Source organism: Postia placenta (genome assembly GCF_002117355.1).
Source record: "Postia placenta MAD-698-R-SB12 unplaced genomic scaffold POSPLAscaffold_1, whole genome shotgun sequence".
Taxonomy (NCBI): Eukaryota; Fungi; Basidiomycota; class Agaricomycetes; order Polyporales; family Adustoporiaceae; genus Rhodonia; species Rhodonia placenta.
This window is the reverse complement of record NW_020169832.1, coordinates 1,555,372-1,573,989: the sequence shown is the minus strand read 5'-3', so window position 1 is coordinate 1,573,989 and position 18,618 is coordinate 1,555,372. Positions and strand designations below refer to the sequence as shown.

The following is an 18,618-nucleotide window of genomic DNA, read 5'->3' as shown; positions in this document are numbered from 1 at the left end:
TAGATATCAAGACGATATCGAAGTGCGCTCAGCTGGAATACAAATTTGGCGACCCTGAGCGAGGCAAGACCCTGTTTGAGGGCATGGTTGATTCACATCCCAAGCGATGGGATCTATGGTCTGTCTACATAGATATGGAGACGGCCCATGGCGATATTATGAGCTTGAGGTATGCGACACCCAGTATTTGCGAGATGTCGGCTCACACCATTTTCAGAAACATTTTCGAGCGAGTCTTGGCTTTGAAGCTGACCAGTCACAAGGCGAAGTGAGTACTCCTATCAAATCCATATGCATATCATTATTCAACCATAATCATTAAAAGAACGTTCTTCAAGAAGTGGTTAGGACTGGAGCGCCGCCTGGGCGACGAAGAGGGGGCAGAGGCCGTCAAAAACAAGGCTATTGAATGGACACAGCGCGCTACGGCACCTCCATTGGATTAGTACAGCATTCGTAATGAAGCTTGAGTCTATTATTGTACCGCGAAATATACCACACAAGACAGCAGGTGACGGATACCTATGGTAAGATGTGCGAAAACAAAAAGGAGAGCGACAAATGAGCGATCAGGGTATATGCAAATAAATATTGAGCTGCTGTCATGACCGAGACCTGGTTCTCTCATGCCCAGGTGAATTGGAGTCATAGTCCATAAGAGGCCTCCGATTGCTCATGGAGCTTGCCAACTGTCGCTGCCAGTCGTCTAGTTGAGTGGACAAGTGTTCGAACGCTATGGCATTCTCCGAACTGGATGTGCTGATTGGACGTTCAGAGATCCCAGAGATCGGCCGCCCATGGCCAAATACTGGCTGGTCAGCTTCCAAGAGTAGACCGATTTTGTGTGACAATTGCTCGTTCTCGCGCTTGAGGGTCGTATTCTCGTTGCTGAGCTGCTCTAGTAGTGTCTCGTCGTGTCCTCCTCGGGCAATGACGAGAGAATTCTGTAGCCGTTCAACGTCTTGTTCGAGTTCTTCAATGCGGGACAACCGTTCGTCAGACTCTCGTTGCGAGGCGATCACATTGTCCCTCATGCGCTCGAGGTCGCGTTCCAAAGTATCGATCCGATCTCGAAGATCACGGTTGTCGTTGTTGAGGCGTTGCACTTGGCGCTGGGCATCCTGCAATTGGTTGCGCAGCAACTCGTGTGCTTCGTCCGACAAAGGCGTGTTGCGCCCATTGACTCCGCGTGTCCGCGACCCGGACTCCGATCCTCGGTCGAGCTCCGACTGTATGCTTTGATTGAGCGCCTTCTGCTTTGTCAACTCGTCCTTCATCTTGCGCATCATTTTTTCCGTGCCTCTGTTGTCATGTCAGAATAGATAAGATATTCGCCTACATAATGTGCTTACTTCACGTAGTGAACAGCAAGCTGATAGTCCTCTTCGAGCTGCTGCATACGGGCCTTGTAGCTAGCCTCGGTCTCCTCAAGCTTACGTTCGGCTTCGATGGCGCGCGCTTCGGAGACACCGTCGGCGCTACGTCTTGTAGGACTCTGCCCCATACGAAGCTGGTCCAACTGACTGGACAACGAGTCGACCTGTGCCTCCGCCTCCTCCTTCTGATGCAAAGCAGCCCGCAGATCACGATCCGTAATTTCTTGCATACGCAGCTGCTCTGCCAGCCTGTTTTCTAGATCAACAAGCCGAGAGGGTGACGCGCCGCCTAGTCTAGAGGGGAAATCTTCTCCCTCAGCCACGATGCCGTTCTCCGCGAGGTATTTCCGGAGTGCGTCCAATCGCATGTTGGCGTTAGCAGACTCCCGAAGCTGTCCCTCAAGCTCGGATTGCTTCGACATGAGATCTTTCCGCAAGTGAGCACTCTCCGCCAACGCATTCGAGAGCTGCATCCGAAGGCCGGAGATCTGGGAATGCAATGCTGACGTCTCTGATTGTGCCTCCCGTGTCTTTCGACGCTCCTCGGTAAGTTCACCCTGAGCTTCGTCAGCACGCCGAGTGGAAGTGCTCAGCAAGTCCCGTAGGGACACAACATCCCGCTGCAGCGCGTTGACCTTCTCGACATAGCCCCGAGTCATCCGATCCTCATCGCTTTTAAGATCACGATGTGAGTCGAGGATCTCGCCCAAGCTTCCCGTCGTGAGAGCACGGAATGCGTCTGCCTCTTCGCGCGACTTCGCCCACGAGTTCTCCAGATCGAGGATGCGCACGCGGGAATTTTCGACCTCGGTAGTACGCGCCTCCAGTTCGCCTCGGAGATCAGCGAGGTCTGCTTCGAGCTGCGCGACCTGCTCCCGGGCGCGGATGTACTGGCCATCGACTTCGTCCGCACGAGTGGAGGCTGTTTGCAGAGCAGCACGCGCTTGCTCAAGGGCACGGATGTGCTGCTCTTGCGAGAGTATGAGCTCCTCCAGCTGGGACTGCGCCTTCATATGATCCGCCTCGTGGTGGTCGACCAGGGAGGTCTGAGCAAGGAGGCGGTCTGACTGCTCTCGGTAGAGAACTTCCATACTCGCGTACCGCTCCTGCAAAGATCGGTATGCCTCGGAGTCTCGATCGTGCGACTGAGACAACACTTCGACACGCTTGGACGCGTCCTCCGCGCGCGCCTGCGCCTGTTCCATGAGCATAGTCTGCATGGCGAGCGTATCCGAGAGCTCCTTGATCTTGTGATCACGCTCGGTTCGCTCGTTAGCCACGGCAGCCAATCGTCGCTCCAGATCAGCAGCACGCTCCCGGTCGAGCTTACTCGCCTCGCCAACATCAGAGGAGACCTCCAGGGCAGCTAGCTTCGCACGGTAGAAGGCGGCTTCCTGCAAAGCGCTTGATCGAAGTCTCTCTGCTTCCTGCACACGTTCTGAAGCAACCCTAGCTTGGTCGACAATACTCGCCTGAAGTTAGGCACGACATTCAATCGATCTATTCTAATGTAAGCAATTGGGCTGCTCACCTGAAGCTTGGCCTTGAGTTGCTTGAAGTGGACGACCAGCTCCGTGACCTTCTGACCATCGATATCATCGTCCTCGGCCCTGTTGAGGAGCTCCTCCTCGGACTCGGAATAGACAAACCCAGAACGGGAGGCTTTCGAGAGCGCTGCCCGCATCCACGCCTCACGCTTCTTCATGACCTCCATCTCAGCCTCTCTCTCCTTCAGATCTCGGATCAGGTCTGCAGTGATGTTGCCCGTAGACCCCGGCTTGTACACACTACCGTTCGGGTTCGGTAGAGGCGAGCCAGTCCTGGCGTGGAAGAACCCATCTGGAGGCGGCTTGCTCCGATCGACATTCGGCGATGGACTGCGCGCAGCGATGGCCTGACGGCTCATTGCCACGCTTGCCATGCTCAGCGGCTCCTGACCCTCACTCGGAGACACGGGTGACGTTGCGCGGCTTGCACTGTACACAGGGCTCTTCGCACGTGCTTGTTCGGGGGACATGGCACGTTCCCGTGCCTCGGAAGACGACGCCTCTGGACTGCTGTCACCGCCGCCGTACGCGTCATCGTCGTCGCGCCTAGGACGCAAGGCTGTACGAGCCGCGCCGGAGAGCGATTGAGACGCAGCGCCATTCGGTGCCTTGCCGCCCGATCGTATGCTAGATGGGGAGATTGCGCGACGGACTTCCTCCACATCCGAGCCTTGCTGTTCGGGAGACAACGGCCGCTGGCCATTGATGACCGATCCATTGATGATCGAGCCATTTGCAGAACCGGAGGACGCTGCAGTCTGCGGTGCTCCGATAGAGGACTTTCGCCCAGTCGGTCCGGGTGGTTTGTCAGAATTGGGGTACTTTATATGCTCTGTGGTAATGATGACGATCAGGAATGCCAGCATACAGCCTTCACATTAACGTACTCGTGTCCAAGACGTGAACGAGAGAGGGGTCTTCGGGCTTTGCAGGATTCCCCAGCGATTCACCACCCAGCCCACCGAGCACAAACACACGGGATCCCATGGATGCCATTGCATGCCCTGACCGTGGACTGGGGACAGGACCCATCTTTTGGAACATGTACCATCGTTGGTCTGAAAATTACGCTCTGGTTTATGGATGGTATACCAGATACAGTGGGTAGACTCACTAGAAATCTTGAAGGCGCCTAGATCTCCGAGGTCCTTACCGTCCACCCCTCTGCCGCCAAACACGTAGATCACATCGTCTACCAAAGACGCAGCATGTCCCTCTCGCGGCGAGGGAATGAAACCAATGCATGTTAGCTCAGTCCAGATGTTGGTGGTGGTGTCGAACACCCATGTGTCATTGTAGTGATACTGGCAGTCAGTACCACCAAACCTATAAACCTGAGTGAGAGAGATGCTCCATATAAACAGGCTGGCAGGCGTACAGGTAGATCTTGTTCTCAAGAGTGACACAGATGTGACCCGTCCGCTGGGCTGGTCGCGGCGAACCCTCAGCGGGCTCCACCAGCTCCCATGTCGCCCTCGTCCGCACTGCAATAGATGCGTATAAGCCGTGTATACGGATAGCTGACGTGGTGCCATGGAGACTTACATGAATTAAGATCAAACGCCCATAGATCATTCAAGAACTCCCCGTCGACTTGTCCACCGAACATATAGAACTTCGAGCCGACCATGGTGACAGCATGGCCGTAACGACCAACGGGTGATGGGCCGTACACGGCGACCCTTGTCCACTCACGAGATACTACTAGGAAGTGATGAACGGAGATGGCTTTGTGTGAGTCATAGTAGCACATACCGAGGTTGAGTAGATATAGCCCATCATCCTGCTTATCGGTCGGCTTGGCCTTGGTGTTCGCTTTGGTGTCCCCGCCCCATACGATGAGCACGCTGCCGACAAGCGCACTTGCATGGCCAACTCGGGGCGACGGTATCTCACCCGCCGTTTGCAACAGCGTCGCTGACAGATCTCGCGTTGACAACAGATACAGGTCATTGCGCACGGTGTTGTTCACGAGTCCACCGAACAGAAACAGCTCTCCAGTCGCGGTAGCGGTGGCGGGCAATGCATGACCGTATCTGGGGAACGGCGATGGTGAAGGGGTTGTTGGCGGTGCGACACCGGGCTTCGATATCGTCACAGGAGGCGGAAGCACGAGCCGGCGCTGTGACCACGGATACGCTGGCCGCTGTTGCTGCGACTGCGGTTGCTGAGGCTGTTGAGGCTGCTGAGGCTGCCCTGAGGGTCCCTGCATTTGCTGCTGTTGCACTTGCGGCGGGGTCAGTTGGGCGCTCTGAGGCGGGGGATTGCTGGGTTCGGTGTTGACGCTGACGCTACCGTTGCGGGCTTGTCGCTGTGCTTGCGGTCCCACGCCGTTCAGGCCGACGTTTGGGCTCCCTCGGCCGTTAAGCCCGCTGCGAGCGTGGTCGGGTCAGCTCACAGCGGATGTAATGATAGTGAAGAGAGAGCGCGAATTGGGCAAGCGTGCCCATTGATAGCGCACCAGGCAGACGCTCACCTCTCGTAGCTGGGCTCCTTTGCCACCTGCTTCTGTGCGGGCTGTTGCATCTGGGGCTGCTGGAGCTGGGCGAGGGCGGCGCTCGGTGACTGGACGACGGCCACCGTCGCGGGCGGGGGGGCGTGCTTCTTCCGTGAGAAGAAGGACATTCTTCTGGATCTGGAACCTAGGAGGGACTGTATGGCTGCAGAGGGTGCGCCGTGGGCGGCGGAGGGGCGGGGGCTGGGGGGGGAGGTGCTCGGCAGGCCCGCCTGTGGTGAGCAAAGGAGGAGGACGGACAGACAAACAGACGTGCAGACGTTCCTGGCGACGCGCGCCAACTCTGGCAACCGCCCCCGGCTGATGGCCGTTTGCGCCTGTTTGCAGGCCCTCCTATGCGCGCAAACACTCCCTTTATTTATTGTCTCCATTGCACCCCACCCAAATATTCGAATACACATCTCCCAGTTCTGCAACTACGGACTAGCACAGCTGTGCGACCGCCGGCGCGTCCGGAGTGCTTTCCCAGCTGCAATCCCCACCGCCATATCTCCTCCAAACCTTCTCATGTCAGCACCCTGTGGCACGCACAGCTCTACCCAGATGGCAGATGTATTTCACTATCATGCTCAATGTCACAAGCAGATATCATGAATCCGGTGATTGATCAGTCTGGCATCAAGGAACCCGCTGTTCCTGACGTTGCGGGGTACAAGGACAACTTGATATGGACATCGGCACCGAGCTGTATACTAGGGAAAATAGTCCTGGACACCTTGCGGTCTCCGGACACGGACACGTACGCGTTCTGGACAGTGCAGCGCAGTGTCGAAGATGACGAATGGACGGGAAGGTGGCTGAAATGGGCAGATGTCTTCGACTGTTCTATGAACGCATCCCGAAGCAGTCGCGTAAAATGGAAACCATCTCTGCGTCCAGCACCGAGCATCGCATCGACCACACGGCAAGTCCCCGATCACGCACAGCCCACGACCGTTTTTGCGTCTTCGTTGCCCCATAATCTAGACGGCGGGGTGAGTTAAGCGGACACACGCACGGTGCGGCGGCAACAAGGGTGTCCTTCTCGTATCGTAACGCGCGTAATGTCCTCAGAGAACGGCCCACAGCCCAGAATGTGGTGCGGGTTGCTGAGAATACCCGAAGCGAACTGGACTTGCTTGTGAGAAGCAAGAAGCTCTGTCCGCACCATCGCCGTCGAGCATACGGCAATTGATAGCTGCTGCCCGGTATTGGACATATGCGTAGGGTGAGTGAGAGCTGAGTGACACGCGAGGGCGAAACATCGCCGAGAATAAGTTCCGCCTGTGAATTAAAGTTAGAGCTCACAGTCTACCTCGCATCGCAGCTTAACGACCACTCACGACGCTGCGACACCGGGGGTGCCGTGTGGAGACATTGAGGCATGAGACGCAAACGAGCACACCTTCTCAAATGTCACATACTCATTCGTTCCAAGTAATCACATCGGTCTGGTCCTCAGAATCATGGTCGCGCTTGCGGTGCGCCATCAGGCGGTCGCGAGACTGGAACAGCCTGTTGCAATTTTCAAACGCACAGATGAATATCGGCGTTCTAAGAAAGAAAATAGATATTCAACCACAATAACCGACTATCCATACAATGACTTACTCCTGCGGATTAGTCACCCTTGCCAGGCCTGACTGCAACTGCTGTGGGGTTGTCGTGACTGACGGTGTTTGTCAGCTACTGAAAGATACACAAATATTACAGACACACCATCCTGGAGAGCAGGAGCAGAAGGGAGGACGGACGGGAGCGTTAGCTGGGGTTGGCTCATGACAAGACAGTTGGAGAACGGGCTGGCGCGACGCGCCTGTAACACGCGTGACGTCACATGTGACAAATATAAGCGCCAATTATGGATGGATCAACTGTCGCCCACAACTTTTGGCTTGAAGTTGCTCATTCCTAGTTCGTCCCTTGCATCGCCACAGAGACACAGCATTTGATGAAAATACGGCTGATTTGAATGATACTATACAGAATTGAAATGCTAAGAATAGACCAAGGTCACACATGGGGTTAAACCTCCCTAGTCGGCTGAGCGGCATAGACGGGATATGGTATTGTAGTGTCCTAAGCCGGGTCAGGCGATGAGTGAAGTTTTGACATTGATTTGATCCAGCTCACGCAGGGCTATAATTTTTCCGTGTTCGATCCAAAATTTATTCTTCAAGGGCAATACACATCTCGAATCGTATGACATTACATGAAATTGTGCAAAAAGAATCAGTGTTCGGCGCGAACGGATCACCATTCAGAGCTCAAAAGCCCAATCTCATAACCTATTGGGATGCTGTTGACGACTGTGTCCAATGCGACTCGTTATTCTCTTCCAGATATTCCAGCAGCCAATTTGACTTTCCCTCGCCCATAGACCGAGGAGGGAGCTGTGCTGCGCGAGGAGGATATAAGGCGCAGTGCTCGTTACGAAAGCGACAGAGCCTGTTGAATGTGCCTTGAATGTTATTCTTAGCAAAGATGGGCAATTGAAGCCAGTACCTTGATGTCGGATTGTCATTCGAAGGGTGGGGTGATCGACGCAATCCAAATCCGATGGAACGTCCTGATAGTTAGCTCCCTTTATATGTACTGTCATTACTTGAAGCAATTGGCATTCAGCACCGTGATACAAGAGTCTCCTTTTCATGGTATTGATGATGGTAAAGCACGACTCGGATAGCCCTGTTGGGTTTGCCTTCAATCTGTTACATGAGGGAGTCGCTGTGCCTTGAGCGGAGCCTGCAGAGGGCGACGGGATGAGGAATCAAAATCAAAGTCGGAGTGGTGTACACTTATACATTGGCTGCATGCAAGAAAGTCTGGATCATTTGGGGGGAATATAAGTCGCAGGAGCAGCTCCGAGCCACCTAGGACAAGCTCGGCGAAAACCAGTCGCCAGCTAGTATACACTGTAGTATCTGTTTCTAGGTAAGTGCATTGAAGTGCATGCTTGAGGGCGCGTGACGTCACAGGCCGGGGCGTGACACGTGTTAAGTGAAGGAGGGGTTGACGTTGTGGACGGAGTCGGCTTAACTTCGATGGACGGCCATGGAGAGGACATCGACTTTGGCCCCTCCCGCTCACATCTCGAATCCCGCCTTTTGTCCTCGGGCTCCAAGTCTGTCTCTGCCAGCTCTACGCAGCCGGCTGCCACCCAGCCCGCTGCCGACATGAGGACACCACGCCCTCGTCCGCCCTCGCCAAACCACTCTGCCTGTTCCAGCGTCTCCGCCGCCCGATATAGAGACTCTCCAGCACACTCGCCCCGCTCTCTCAGCATCAGCCTGCCGGCCCGCTCTCAGTCGCCGTCGCAGATGCCCCCTTCCAAGCGAGACAAGCCGCACCCCGTCCTCCGCTGGCTCACCGGAAAGCAGCGTCCCCCCTCCTCCTCCAAGTCTCCCGCTCCGTCGCCCACTCACACCTCTAACCCCTCCCCGTCCCTCACGCCGACCTCATCTACGCCCACCACCCCTTCCTCCGCAGCGTCCGCACTCGCAGATGCCATGCATGACGATCCTCTCCTGTCCAGCGTCCGCTCCCACTTCGACTCCTCTCACCTCGACCCCGACGCCGCTGCCCGCGTCGCCCTCCCCATGCGCCCTGAGGCCGCACGCTTGCCCGCCCACTTTCGCGCGTCACGTCCTCCGAACTACCTCTCGCAACTTACCCGCTCGACCCTGCCCACCGCGTGCCTCTCCCCGCCGACCTCCTCGTTCTACCAGAACCCCGCGTCATACCAGGATCCCTGGGCGCCCGAACCCGAGCCCAACCCCGACCTCGACCTGCTATACAGCCCCACCCCTAACCCTGTCGCGATTCCTCACTCGCCCGCGCCCGCCCACCTCAATAATCGCTCACCGCCCTCCGTCTCCCTGTCTCCCTCTCGCTCCTCGCTCGACACTCTGCGGTCAATACACGAGCGTGGGCGCAGCATACACACGACCGCCCCGCAATCGCTCAAGCTCCCCGCGCTCCCGCTCTCCATACGCGGCTGGTTCGGCGCGGAGGACGGGCGCGACAAGGAGAATGTGCACCCGCTCCTGGGGGACGAGGACAAGCAGGAGAGCGCGCAGGCCGAGCGAGAACACATCCGGAAGAAATGTGCGTATGCAATACGCGTCCAGCCGGCGCACGCCTCCCTCACACGATTGCATGAATAGACTATTCCCCGAAGAACCCCATCGTGTTCTGCCACGGCCTCCTCGGGTTCGACACCGTCACCCTCGGGCCCTCCATCGCGTCTCTGCAGGTCACGCACTGGCGCGGTATCAGGGAGGCTTTTGAAGCGAACGGCATCGAGGTACGCCTTTAGCCCGCTTTGGCGTTATTAAGACCCGCTCAGCTTGCGCAGGTTCTCATGACGCGTGTGCCCGCGACAAGCACACCCATTGACCGCGCCAAGGTGCTCCTCGACAAGATCAGCGAGGTCTACCCCGGGCGCAGCGTGCATCTCATCGGTAAGCACCCCCGCGCTTCTCCGCATTGGCGTGCTCATGCGGACCGCAGGCAACGTGCTCTAGGACACAGTATGGTACGTTTCTGCCCTTTCCCCCCGATTTTCTTCAGTGTGTTTCGTACGGCAGAGACGCTCACAGCCTACTTAGGGCGGACTGGACTGCCGCTGGCTGACCACACACCTGACGGACCGCCCGTTCCGCGTGTTGTCCGTGACGACGATTTCAACGCCGCATCGCGGCTCGTCGTTCGCGGACCACTTTCTGTCGACGGTCGGGCCTGCACGCATGCCGTCTGTGCTGTCGTTGCTTGACCTGCTGCCGAACGGCGGCGGGGACGGGAAGGCATTCGAGTTCCTGACGGTCGAGAACATGCGCCGGTTTAACGAGCAGACACCGGACGTCGAGGGCGTGCGGTACTTCAGCTGGGGCGCGGTGTATGACCCGGGACTGATAGATACGTGGAAGTGAGTGCCGGGTTGCGTTTCGGGAGAGAGGATGCTGATCTGTTGGCGGGATGCAGGTGGCCGCACTCGGTGGTCATGGAAAAGGAAGGGCCCAACGACGGACTCGTCTCGCTCAAGTCTGCGAAATGGGTACGCTATCGCACACTTGATCTTCCGGTCTGTCGTAATGCTCACGGCGCCCGCGCAGGGCACATACCTGGGGACGCTGGAGGGCGTGAACCACCTCGAGCTCATTGGGTGGGTGAACACCGCGCGGTACAAGTGGGCGGAGATCATGGGCCGCGAGGTCAAGTTCAAGCCTGTGACGTTCTACCTGGGCATCGCGGACCACCTGGCGCGTGTCGTGGAGGGGCAGGAGCACGCTCCCGGCGACGCCGCAGGGAGCAGCGGGGAGCGCGCGGAGACGAGGCGGGAGGGCGAGCGCGCGGCGATGGCGGACAGCCTGGACAAGGGGGGGTCGTTCATGAGCAAACGTGGGGAGTCGGAGGAACGTGGGCGGAGACACTAGTAATCGTGAGTGTGAGGCGTGTGTGGTTCGTGATATCTGACGCTGCATTTTCTCCCGGTTCTGCATGGTCGTAGTCATCATACCCCCCATCCTGCATGCGTTTTCGCTGTATCGTACACTCGCTATAATGATGCCCGTAATGCACATTACTATGGAAATCTGTTGGCAACTTGGGAGTCTGGGACTCGCCGCCGCCTGAGGGCTGAGGGAGCGCCGGGAGGAGTGATCAGATGAGTGATCGGGTGATCATGCGCGCGGAGGAAAAGGATCGCCCATGAAGTCACCGCATCGATGTCATCTATGGGACCTCCGCGTCGCGGCTCCCGTCCTGCCCTCTCCCCTGTACCGTAGTATCCACCCTGCGCTGGGAACTGACATACAGCCACAATGAGCCTCGAGAAACTCTCCTCTAACAAGGCGTTCGGCGGCGAGCTGACCAAGTACAAGTTCAAGGTATGTCCGTACTCCGGGGCACCGGGGATATCGTTTGTGTGAGGCACACGCATCTGAAGCTGAACGGCGGGGGTCACGTCGCAGTCGGCAGCGCTCGGCGGCCTCGACGCCAACTTCAACCTGTTCCTGCCCGCGAACGCCGCAGGCGGGAAGGTGCCCGTGCTGTTCTACCTCTCCGGGCTCACCTGCACGGAGGACAACGGGTGCGTCCGCGCGCATGCGCCATCATCCCACCGTGATCCGCACCGCTGACGGCGCGGCCGATATGTGAATATGGTGCAGCGCGCAGAAGGGCGGCTTCATGGGCCCGGCGGCGCAGGAGGGCATCGCGCTCGTGTTCCCCGACACGTCCCCGCGGGGCGCGGGCGTCGCGGGCGAGGACGACGACTGGGACTTTGGCACAGGTGCGTCGTGCAACCGGCGGACGGGCGCCGCATCGCTCACCCTTCGTCTCCCTGCACAGGCGCGGGGTTCTACGTGAACGCGACGAACCCGAAGTACGCGAGGCACTACAACATGCTCACGCACGTCACGCTCGAGCTGCCCGAGGTCATCCAGGCGGCGGGCCTCCCCATCGTGAGCATGCGTTTCCCTGTCCTGCGTGCGTGCGAGCGCGAGCCTGAGGCGCTGACCCTATCTTGTCCTGCTTGCCCGTACAGGACTTCACCCGCCAGTCGATCTTCGGGCACTCCATGGGCGGGCACGGCGCGCTCACGCTGTACCTCAGCTCCGTGCTGAGCGGCACGAAGCAGTACCGCTCCGCGTCCGCGTTCTCGCCCATCTCGAACCCGACGCAGTGCCCGTGGGGCCAGAAGGCGTTCGGCGGGTACCTCCAGGGCGGCGTCGAGGAGGCAAAGGACAAGTACGACGCGACGGAGCTCATCGCCAGGACGGGCGGGGAGCCGCTGCACGTTCTCGTCGACTACGTGCGTTAGCCTTCCCCCTCCCCCTCCTTCCTCCCTTCTTCCCCTTTTGCCTGCCTGCCTTGCGGGTATACGGGCGCACGTGTGACCTGGCTGACGCGAGCATGCGCCAGGGCACCGGGGACAACTTCTACAAACAGGGCCAGCTTCTTCCGGAGAACTTCCTCAAGGCGGCTCGGGACGCTGGCTACGACGAGGTGCAGGTCCGCGTGCGGAGCCAGGAGGGCTACGACCACAGCTACTATTTCGTGAGTGCAGCTGACCCTCGGCGGCGTATGCTCGGTGATCCCTCCTCACCGCCGCCTTCTTTTCCCGCAGATTTCGACATTCGGCGCCGACCATATTCACTGTGAGTTGGCGCTCGCGCTCGCAGTGGGCTTTTGAGGTGCTGACTTGGAACTCAATAGTCCATGCCAACTTTCTTAAGGCGTAAAGCCGCACTGTGACGAGGGAAGCCGAGAGGTGACGATACAGTGGAAGAACGGGAGAAGTGTGTATCGTAAGAATGAAATATGTGAAACAGTCATACTGATGTATTATGCGATTGTATTGTGAAGCTGTCGCTCCAGTAAACTGTGAGCGGCATGTGTAAACCTGCCATCTGGGTCTACAAGGCGCGCGCGGTGTCGACGTTTGTATGCGTGCGATGTTCAAACGGACTGCAAGACCTTCCATTCCAATAGTACATGAATTGTCCTGTCATACAGGGAACGACAGCATGATCGATAGCACATCGAGCCAGTGTGAGGAATCCGACATATTAGAAGAGCGGAAACTTGCCGAGATGCTGACAATGCTGGGAAAACAGTGAAAAGCCGACCGAGAAGAGCGTAAGACGACATTGAGAGAACGAGGTAATGTATCAGATAGCGGCACAGGCACAACGGAAGCTCCAGAAACTTGTATGCGCTCATCCTCTTGTGGAAATAGCGTCGGGGTTTCAGGTTAGACATCATTAGAGGTCTTCAATTGGAGCTAATCCGTTCGCGGTACGCTTTGTCCAAATCTGGGAGTTCGCAAACAAGCCAGTCGCTCTTGAGTGCCGCATAGACTGTCGCCCGATCAAATGGATCATAGAGGAGCAAGCTGTTGCATAGATCTTGAGCTGGTATAGTAAAATTTAGTATGCATATCGCGCGCCGGCCCCATAATCATAACATTAGATATAGGGAATGGCGTGCGTGAATGGAATATGACAACGGTGTGCGCACCGTGAGGTATTGAGCTCCAAATTTGTGGTGGGAACTCTGGTTCGCCGTGGACAATCCTCTTCTTCACGATACGGTCACTTTGCACCGAGCATTGCGATGGTACTGAGGCCTGCGACGCATTATCGAGCCCCTCGGACGGGCAGTATGAGTACCAAGCCGATTCGCCTTCCTGTTTGTCATAGTCAAACGGATGGCCGCCGCTGGATTACGCGACGCGTCAGCAGCTGTCATTATATCAGCCATAGATATACATACGCGAGCATGATGTACATGATCACTCCCGCGCTCCAGCAGTCAGCAGGCATGCCGACATAACCCAGGTGCTTGTGGTCTAGAGCCAAAATACCCTCCGGCGGAAGGTATGAGACGGTCCCGCAAACGTTGAATGTTTCCTGGTAGGCTTTTGGTCGAGCGAGACCAAAGTCAGCGATCTGGATCCGAGGGTAGGGTCCCGGAGTATGGAGAAGTATATTCTCCGGCTTCGCATATTGCCAATCGAGAAAATCAGCGTCGGAAACAGAGATTAGTTGCAAAAATATATGCACCTTGAGGTCTATAATCCAGGGTCCTCACCGGATGATGTTGTGAGAAGAGCGTGTAATTGAATGCTGACTTACCGCGATGAGAGATCAGTCTATCATGCAGATACTTCAGCCCCTTCAGTAGCTGATACATTATATACTTAGTTTCTCCTTCACACAGCCGAGAGTCTTGATGGCCGACAATGTAGGCAAACAGGTCTCCGCCGGTACAAAGCTCTAGGAATATATGGCTGTGATAGGCGGTCAGTGATCAACACAGCTGGAAATCTGTGCATACGCACAGGAAAGTGTCATCGTGCCGAGCGGCCCATACTCTGTTGATATTGGGCTTCACTGGGTTCAGTTGGAGAGAGCAGCGGACGAGAGAGCCTACACACATGATCCAATGCGATGAGGATATCAACCTCCTTCATCACTTTCTCGATCTTGTCGTGGCTTTTCCGTTTGATAGTTTTGCATGCGACTTGTCTATATGCGATTGTATCTATTGCAAGATGGACAGTAGCAAAGCTCCCAGTTCCGAGGCAATGGGATGTCACGAGGTAGCGGCCGATTCGCTGGTAGATGTGTCAGAACAACTGTACACAAAATGTAGCCAGTCTGCCAACCTTTGTCTTGAGCGATGGTATTCTCGGTGGTGTCGGGTCAAAAATATTCGCCTTCCGCTCTGGCTGCTTCTGTACATGAAGACACTCGAATTCTATGACATCCCAAATGTCAGAAAACGTATTTGTAGGTTTGATGCTAGACATACTTTGTGAGTGAGGAATCTGAATGACGTCTCCATCCATGAGCAGAACGGAAGATTTCCGGATTTTGTGCCCGTTGAGGATGAGACCGTTGGTTGAGAAGTCCTAGGCACACTTGTGAATACAACGGTTGCCATAATTGGATAGATTTCACCTCGCACGACACTAGAACTCCACCGTTGCTCGGACGGACGCTTTACGGTGGAGTCAGATGGGAGCGCTGCTTCGCGAAGCATGGCGAAAACTCACGCATATAGTTTACAGTGAAGGCTTGAAACAACTATATCTGGCACCACGTATGAGCTTGCATAAAGATTAGGCTGACTATATGCGCAGGAGTGATGAGACGCGAACCAGGATGGGTGTCTGCCGATGGTGATTGGTCGGTCTATGCTTAGTAGTAAAGCTTCCAGACACATCAGATAATAGTTTTCACAGATTTTACAGACTAATATATGTACCTTCCCGGTGGCCCGTCTTGGTGACCGTCACTAGTTTGGCGCATGTAGTCGATGATTCGGTCCATTCAGCTGCCGGAGGTATCGTGGATGCCCAGCCCAAATCGTCCTCACTGTGTGCGGGTAATGATCGCATTTTGGAGGGCATTGTAGAGTATGAAAAAGCCTAAGGCTCCGAGAGGAATGTAGCTTAGTGAATGCGCGCGAGTGGGAGTCCGGTCACAAGCGAGGGCTTGTTTGTGGCTGAAGACCGGACGCGCCGCGACGCGACCTTAAATGTTCATCACGTGCGCCCCCATGTCGATCCTGCGACGATGCTTGCACCAGCTATCTGTGAGTGTCATACATCCAATGCTAGACTAAGGCTACACAAGACATAGATGATACACCAGTTCAACAGTCAGTCATAACCCCTCCCACTTCGCTGCTTCGCCCTCTTCGGTTTTTTGTGAGTTTTCTTCCCGGGCCCAATCTCGCCGCCCGCGGCCGTGAGCACGGCCGCGACTCTAGCTCTCCTCCCGGTCAATGCAGTGCCATCGTCAGCAACAGCATTCTGATGTGGATATAATTGCATCCGTGAGACCTCATGACCATGCCGTGCTGAACCCTGCACCCGGGGTCTGGTCGAGACGGAGGAACTGGTAGCGAAGAACTCTTGGTCGATGTTACGAGACTTTGGACCCAAGCCCAGGTCATTTGGGGCTGAATCTGAGTCGGCGCCCTGTCCAAATGTTGCCGAGGGCCCATTCTGGGCAACGAATGTATCGGCCCCTTTGACCACACGGGTGGTAGGTGCACGTTTCTTGCCCAAAGCGCGCTTGAGAGACAGTTCGCGCGTCTGTTCGTTGAACATATCCTCCGATACACCGGGGGGTGAATGGCAGAACAGAAGCTTCGCATTCACGTAATCTTTGAGAATGAATCTAGCGGCGCGAGCTTCGTCCGGATTGCCTTGACCAGATCGCATAAAGCCCCTCGCAACTGTGGAAAGATGAGCAAGGAATAAAACGAATGTCTCCACATGCGACTACTTACTGGCGTATGCCACAAGGAAATCCTCAGGTGTGATCGTTCCGTTTCCGCCTTCTTCTTCCCCCTTGACCTTGATATTGAGACCGTAGATCGCGTCGAGAACTTCTTTGGGGATTCTCTTCACAACTAAGGCGACGGGTCCTGTATGCTCCCTCAGTTGATCAATAGGAAGCACTCCGTCGCATACAAGATCCGCCCGAGTAGTCGTAAATTGGGGGAAGACGAGACCGGGGCAATCGCACAGCATCAGGGTAGAGGAGAGGTTGATCGTCTGGAAATGCTTCGTCTTCCCAGGCGTTGACGATACGCTGACCTTCTTTTCGCCTAAGAGGGCATTAATCGTACTCGACTTCCCGACGTTCGGGTAGCCCACAAGTCCGATGACCAATTTAGAAGGGTGATTTCCAGAGGAGTCGGTGAACACTACAGCGATGATGAGAAAACATTCCTCAAGTTGTCTGTCTACTTACCGGTCAGGTCAGGTGCAGATTGCACGAATAAGTCCTCGAGCTCTAACACCGACAAAACTTTAACCCTCGGGTCCTGTGCATCTGGTGAATCTTCTTCGATAACTTGATAAAAGTCCTCGTCGTCGGTTTCTTCGTCCGACGTGGACTCAGCCAGACCCTCCGAAAAACTGTCAGAATCGGTCTCGTCGGTCGCGGTGGGACTGCTGGACGAATGGTTGTTCTGCGAGCTTCCCTGCTCATCTCCTTCTGTCATGTGTCGCTCGCTCCCCTCCTCTCCGGACGATGGGACGTCCAGGGTAGCAGCGATAGCCTCTCTCTGAGCTTGCTGCAGAGCAGCAGCATTGGCCGCAGAGAAGAAAGCATACCGTACGCCTTGCGCGTCGAAGTAATCCGCCCATAAACGCCTGTAGAGTAAGCAATAAGTTGACCAATCCGCTCAAACCACACTTTTCAGTAAATTCTCGCCTCTGTTTCGCCGTCAAGAGATCCGCCTTGTTGATTAGCAATAAGCTGCGCCTTTTCTTTTTCCCCGTGCCTTGCTCTCCTTCTGCGCCTTCGACGTCCTGTACATATGACTCCAGGTCTTCACATCGGAAACGAAGCGGGTTCCGCGCGTCAACGATTTGAACGATCAGGTGGGACCGTTCGAGGACACGCCATAGTTGTCGCCATACTTCTAGATTGCGCTCGAACGGCGTCAGTAGGAATCTATCCCGCTCCTGAAGTCTGGAAGCCAAATGAGCGTGTGAGGGTCCCAGTTTCGGCCAAAGTGGGCGTACTCTGCAAGCCCCCTCCTCCATTCTAAGAAAGCATCCTTCTCTTGCCGATCTAGCTGCGCTGCTGACATGCCTTTTGTCCATGGCGGCCTCCTTGGCACACGAAGGCGCTGCTTGTTCTCGTGCTGTTTTTGTATGGTACTCCGCTCCTCCTCCTCTGACAAGAGATATGGGTTGTGCTGAGAACCGGTAGGGGCATTGATAATTTTGACATTGCGACGTTCTGTATTCGAACATATGAGTTCGGACTATGTATTCCGTGTCACAGGATTCTCACCTGCTGTGAATTGGGTTCCTGCGAGTTGCGCAGTGTTAAGAAACTCGTCCAGATCGCGCTCCTGCGTTATCGACTGCAGACGGTTGGTGGGGTCGAGATCGGTCGTATACTAAGTAACATGGCCAGGGTGTCAGCATACCTTCCCATTCAGTAACTCAACAACGCAGACTTACGAGGCCTGACTCCCGGGCCTTATGAGCATCCTTGACTTTCCTATTGATGATCGCACGCCCGAGCCCGCTGGGATTCGGGTTTCTACCCTTCGGGGGTGCCTATAGCAGTTTTAGCAATCCAAGGCGAGAACTCAAGAGTATATGTGCGCGTTACGGACCATAAATCCCTATTCAAAGACCTGGAAATTGGGGGGTAAAATCGGATTGAGAGCTAACTGTAGTAGAAAGCGAATCTGCCGGGGGAGATCTGTGTCTGAGTGAGCAAGATCGGCCCGATCATGTGCTTCCAAAAAAGGCGACCGCCGCGTGACACCGTTACGATCGTGATCAGTGCGTGTTCAAACACTCCGCTGTTCTTGCGACTCAACTTATAAAGCTTTTTCCTGGTTCTGTACTATTTATGCCATGTTTCGATAGCATATCACATTTATCGACACAAGGTTGACTGCAAGACGGTCCATCCGTACATAACGGCCGCATATAAACTTGAAAGCAGCCAGTGTCTCACGCACAATGAATACTAGGCATAAGACGCGACCTGGACCACGGGTTCACATCGGTAATGAGGTATAGGTGCTGTTTGTCGTTGTTTGATCTGCATATGGTACTCTATGACTGGCCTGTTGTTCGTACAATTGTTACAAGAGTCAAGATGAGCGTTTCGATGTTCCGGTTGCGTCGATTGCGCACTAGGTCACTCGC

The 18,618-nt window shown here is 55.7% G+C and overlaps 7 protein-coding genes across 7 annotated transcripts; 2 read left to right on the top strand and 5 right to left on the bottom strand.

The window, feature by feature from the left end:
* Positions 1–269: 269 nt before the first annotated feature.
* On the bottom strand, positions 270–5,548 carry POSPLADRAFT_1064020 (hypothetical protein; the record flags this gene model as incomplete). The annotated part of the gene is made up of 9 exons (XM_024481753.1): positions 270–1,302; positions 1,353–2,848; positions 2,908–3,755; positions 3,811–3,981; positions 4,038–4,249; positions 4,302–4,407; positions 4,469–4,624; positions 4,679–5,081; positions 5,426–5,548. The coding sequence occupies 9 exons, from the start codon at positions 5,546–5,548 to the stop codon at positions 603–605; spliced, it is 4,215 nt and encodes a 1,404-aa protein (XP_024344103.1). The 3' UTR covers positions 270–602.
* Positions 5,549–6,841: 1,293 nt separating this feature from the next.
* On the bottom strand, positions 6,842–7,197 carry POSPLADRAFT_1051454 (hypothetical protein; the record flags this gene model as incomplete). The annotated part of the gene is made up of 3 exons (XM_024480171.1): positions 6,842–6,971; positions 7,029–7,086; positions 7,137–7,197. 3 exons carry the CDS (start codon positions 7,195–7,197, stop codon positions 6,842–6,844), a joined length of 249 nt encoding a protein of 82 aa, XP_024344102.1.
* Positions 7,198–9,774: 2,577 nt separating this feature from the next.
* Positions 9,775–10,852, top strand: POSPLADRAFT_1130716 (hypothetical protein; the record flags this gene model as incomplete). Its single annotated transcript, XM_024483983.1, has 4 exons — positions 9,775–9,954; positions 10,028–10,344; positions 10,401–10,473; positions 10,532–10,852. Coding segments are annotated over 4 exons (891 nt in total), but the record flags the coding sequence as incomplete, so codon positions are not given.
* A 340-nt stretch (positions 10,853–11,192) lies between these two features.
* POSPLADRAFT_1072284 (hypothetical protein) lies at positions 11,193–12,763 on the top strand. The gene is made up of 8 exons (XM_024482502.1): positions 11,193–11,305; positions 11,390–11,508; positions 11,588–11,709; positions 11,769–11,881; positions 11,965–12,231; positions 12,342–12,476; positions 12,547–12,577; positions 12,636–12,763. Exons 1-8 carry the CDS (start codon positions 11,240–11,242, stop codon positions 12,659–12,661), a joined length of 879 nt encoding a protein of 292 aa, XP_024344100.1. The 5' UTR covers positions 11,193–11,239; the 3' UTR covers positions 12,662–12,763.
* A 906-nt stretch (positions 12,764–13,669) lies between these two features.
* POSPLADRAFT_1129419 (hypothetical protein) lies at positions 13,670–14,832 on the bottom strand (the record flags this gene model as incomplete). Its single annotated transcript, XM_024483841.1, has 7 exons — positions 13,670–13,918; positions 13,985–13,992; positions 14,057–14,211; positions 14,263–14,309; positions 14,359–14,538; positions 14,590–14,681; positions 14,736–14,832. Coding segments are annotated over 7 exons (828 nt in total), but the record flags the coding sequence as incomplete, so codon positions are not given.
* Positions 14,833–15,588: 756 nt separating this feature from the next.
* POSPLADRAFT_1128270 (hypothetical protein) lies at positions 15,589–16,617 on the bottom strand (the record flags this gene model as incomplete). The annotated part of the gene is made up of 2 exons (XM_024483721.1): positions 15,589–16,169; positions 16,224–16,617. Coding segments are annotated over 2 exons (975 nt in total), but the record flags the coding sequence as incomplete, so codon positions are not given.
* Positions 16,618–16,939: 322 nt separating this feature from the next.
* POSPLADRAFT_1128293 (hypothetical protein) lies at positions 16,940–18,015 on the bottom strand (the record flags this gene model as incomplete). The annotated part of the gene is made up of 6 exons (XM_024483724.1): positions 16,940–17,015; positions 17,056–17,094; positions 17,138–17,416; positions 17,470–17,689; positions 17,744–17,852; positions 17,917–18,015. Coding segments are annotated over 6 exons (822 nt in total), but the record flags the coding sequence as incomplete, so codon positions are not given.
* Between the last annotated feature and the right edge of the window lie 603 nt (positions 18,016–18,618).

Bases quoted from the DNA above. Each gene is read 5' to 3' on its own strand.
- POSPLADRAFT_1072284 (XM_024482502.1), top strand. From the start codon at position 11,240: ATGAGCCTCGAGAAACTCTCCTCTAACAAGGCGTTCGGCGGCGAGCTG. The intron at 11,882-11,964 runs GTGAGCATGCGT...TTGCCCGTACAG, and splicing joins AGGCGGCGGGCCTCCCCATC to GACTTCACCCGCCAGTCGAT. The intron at 12,578-12,635 runs GTGAGTTGGCGC...GGAACTCAATAG, and splicing joins CGGCGCCGACCATATTCACT to TCCATGCCAACTTTCTTAAG.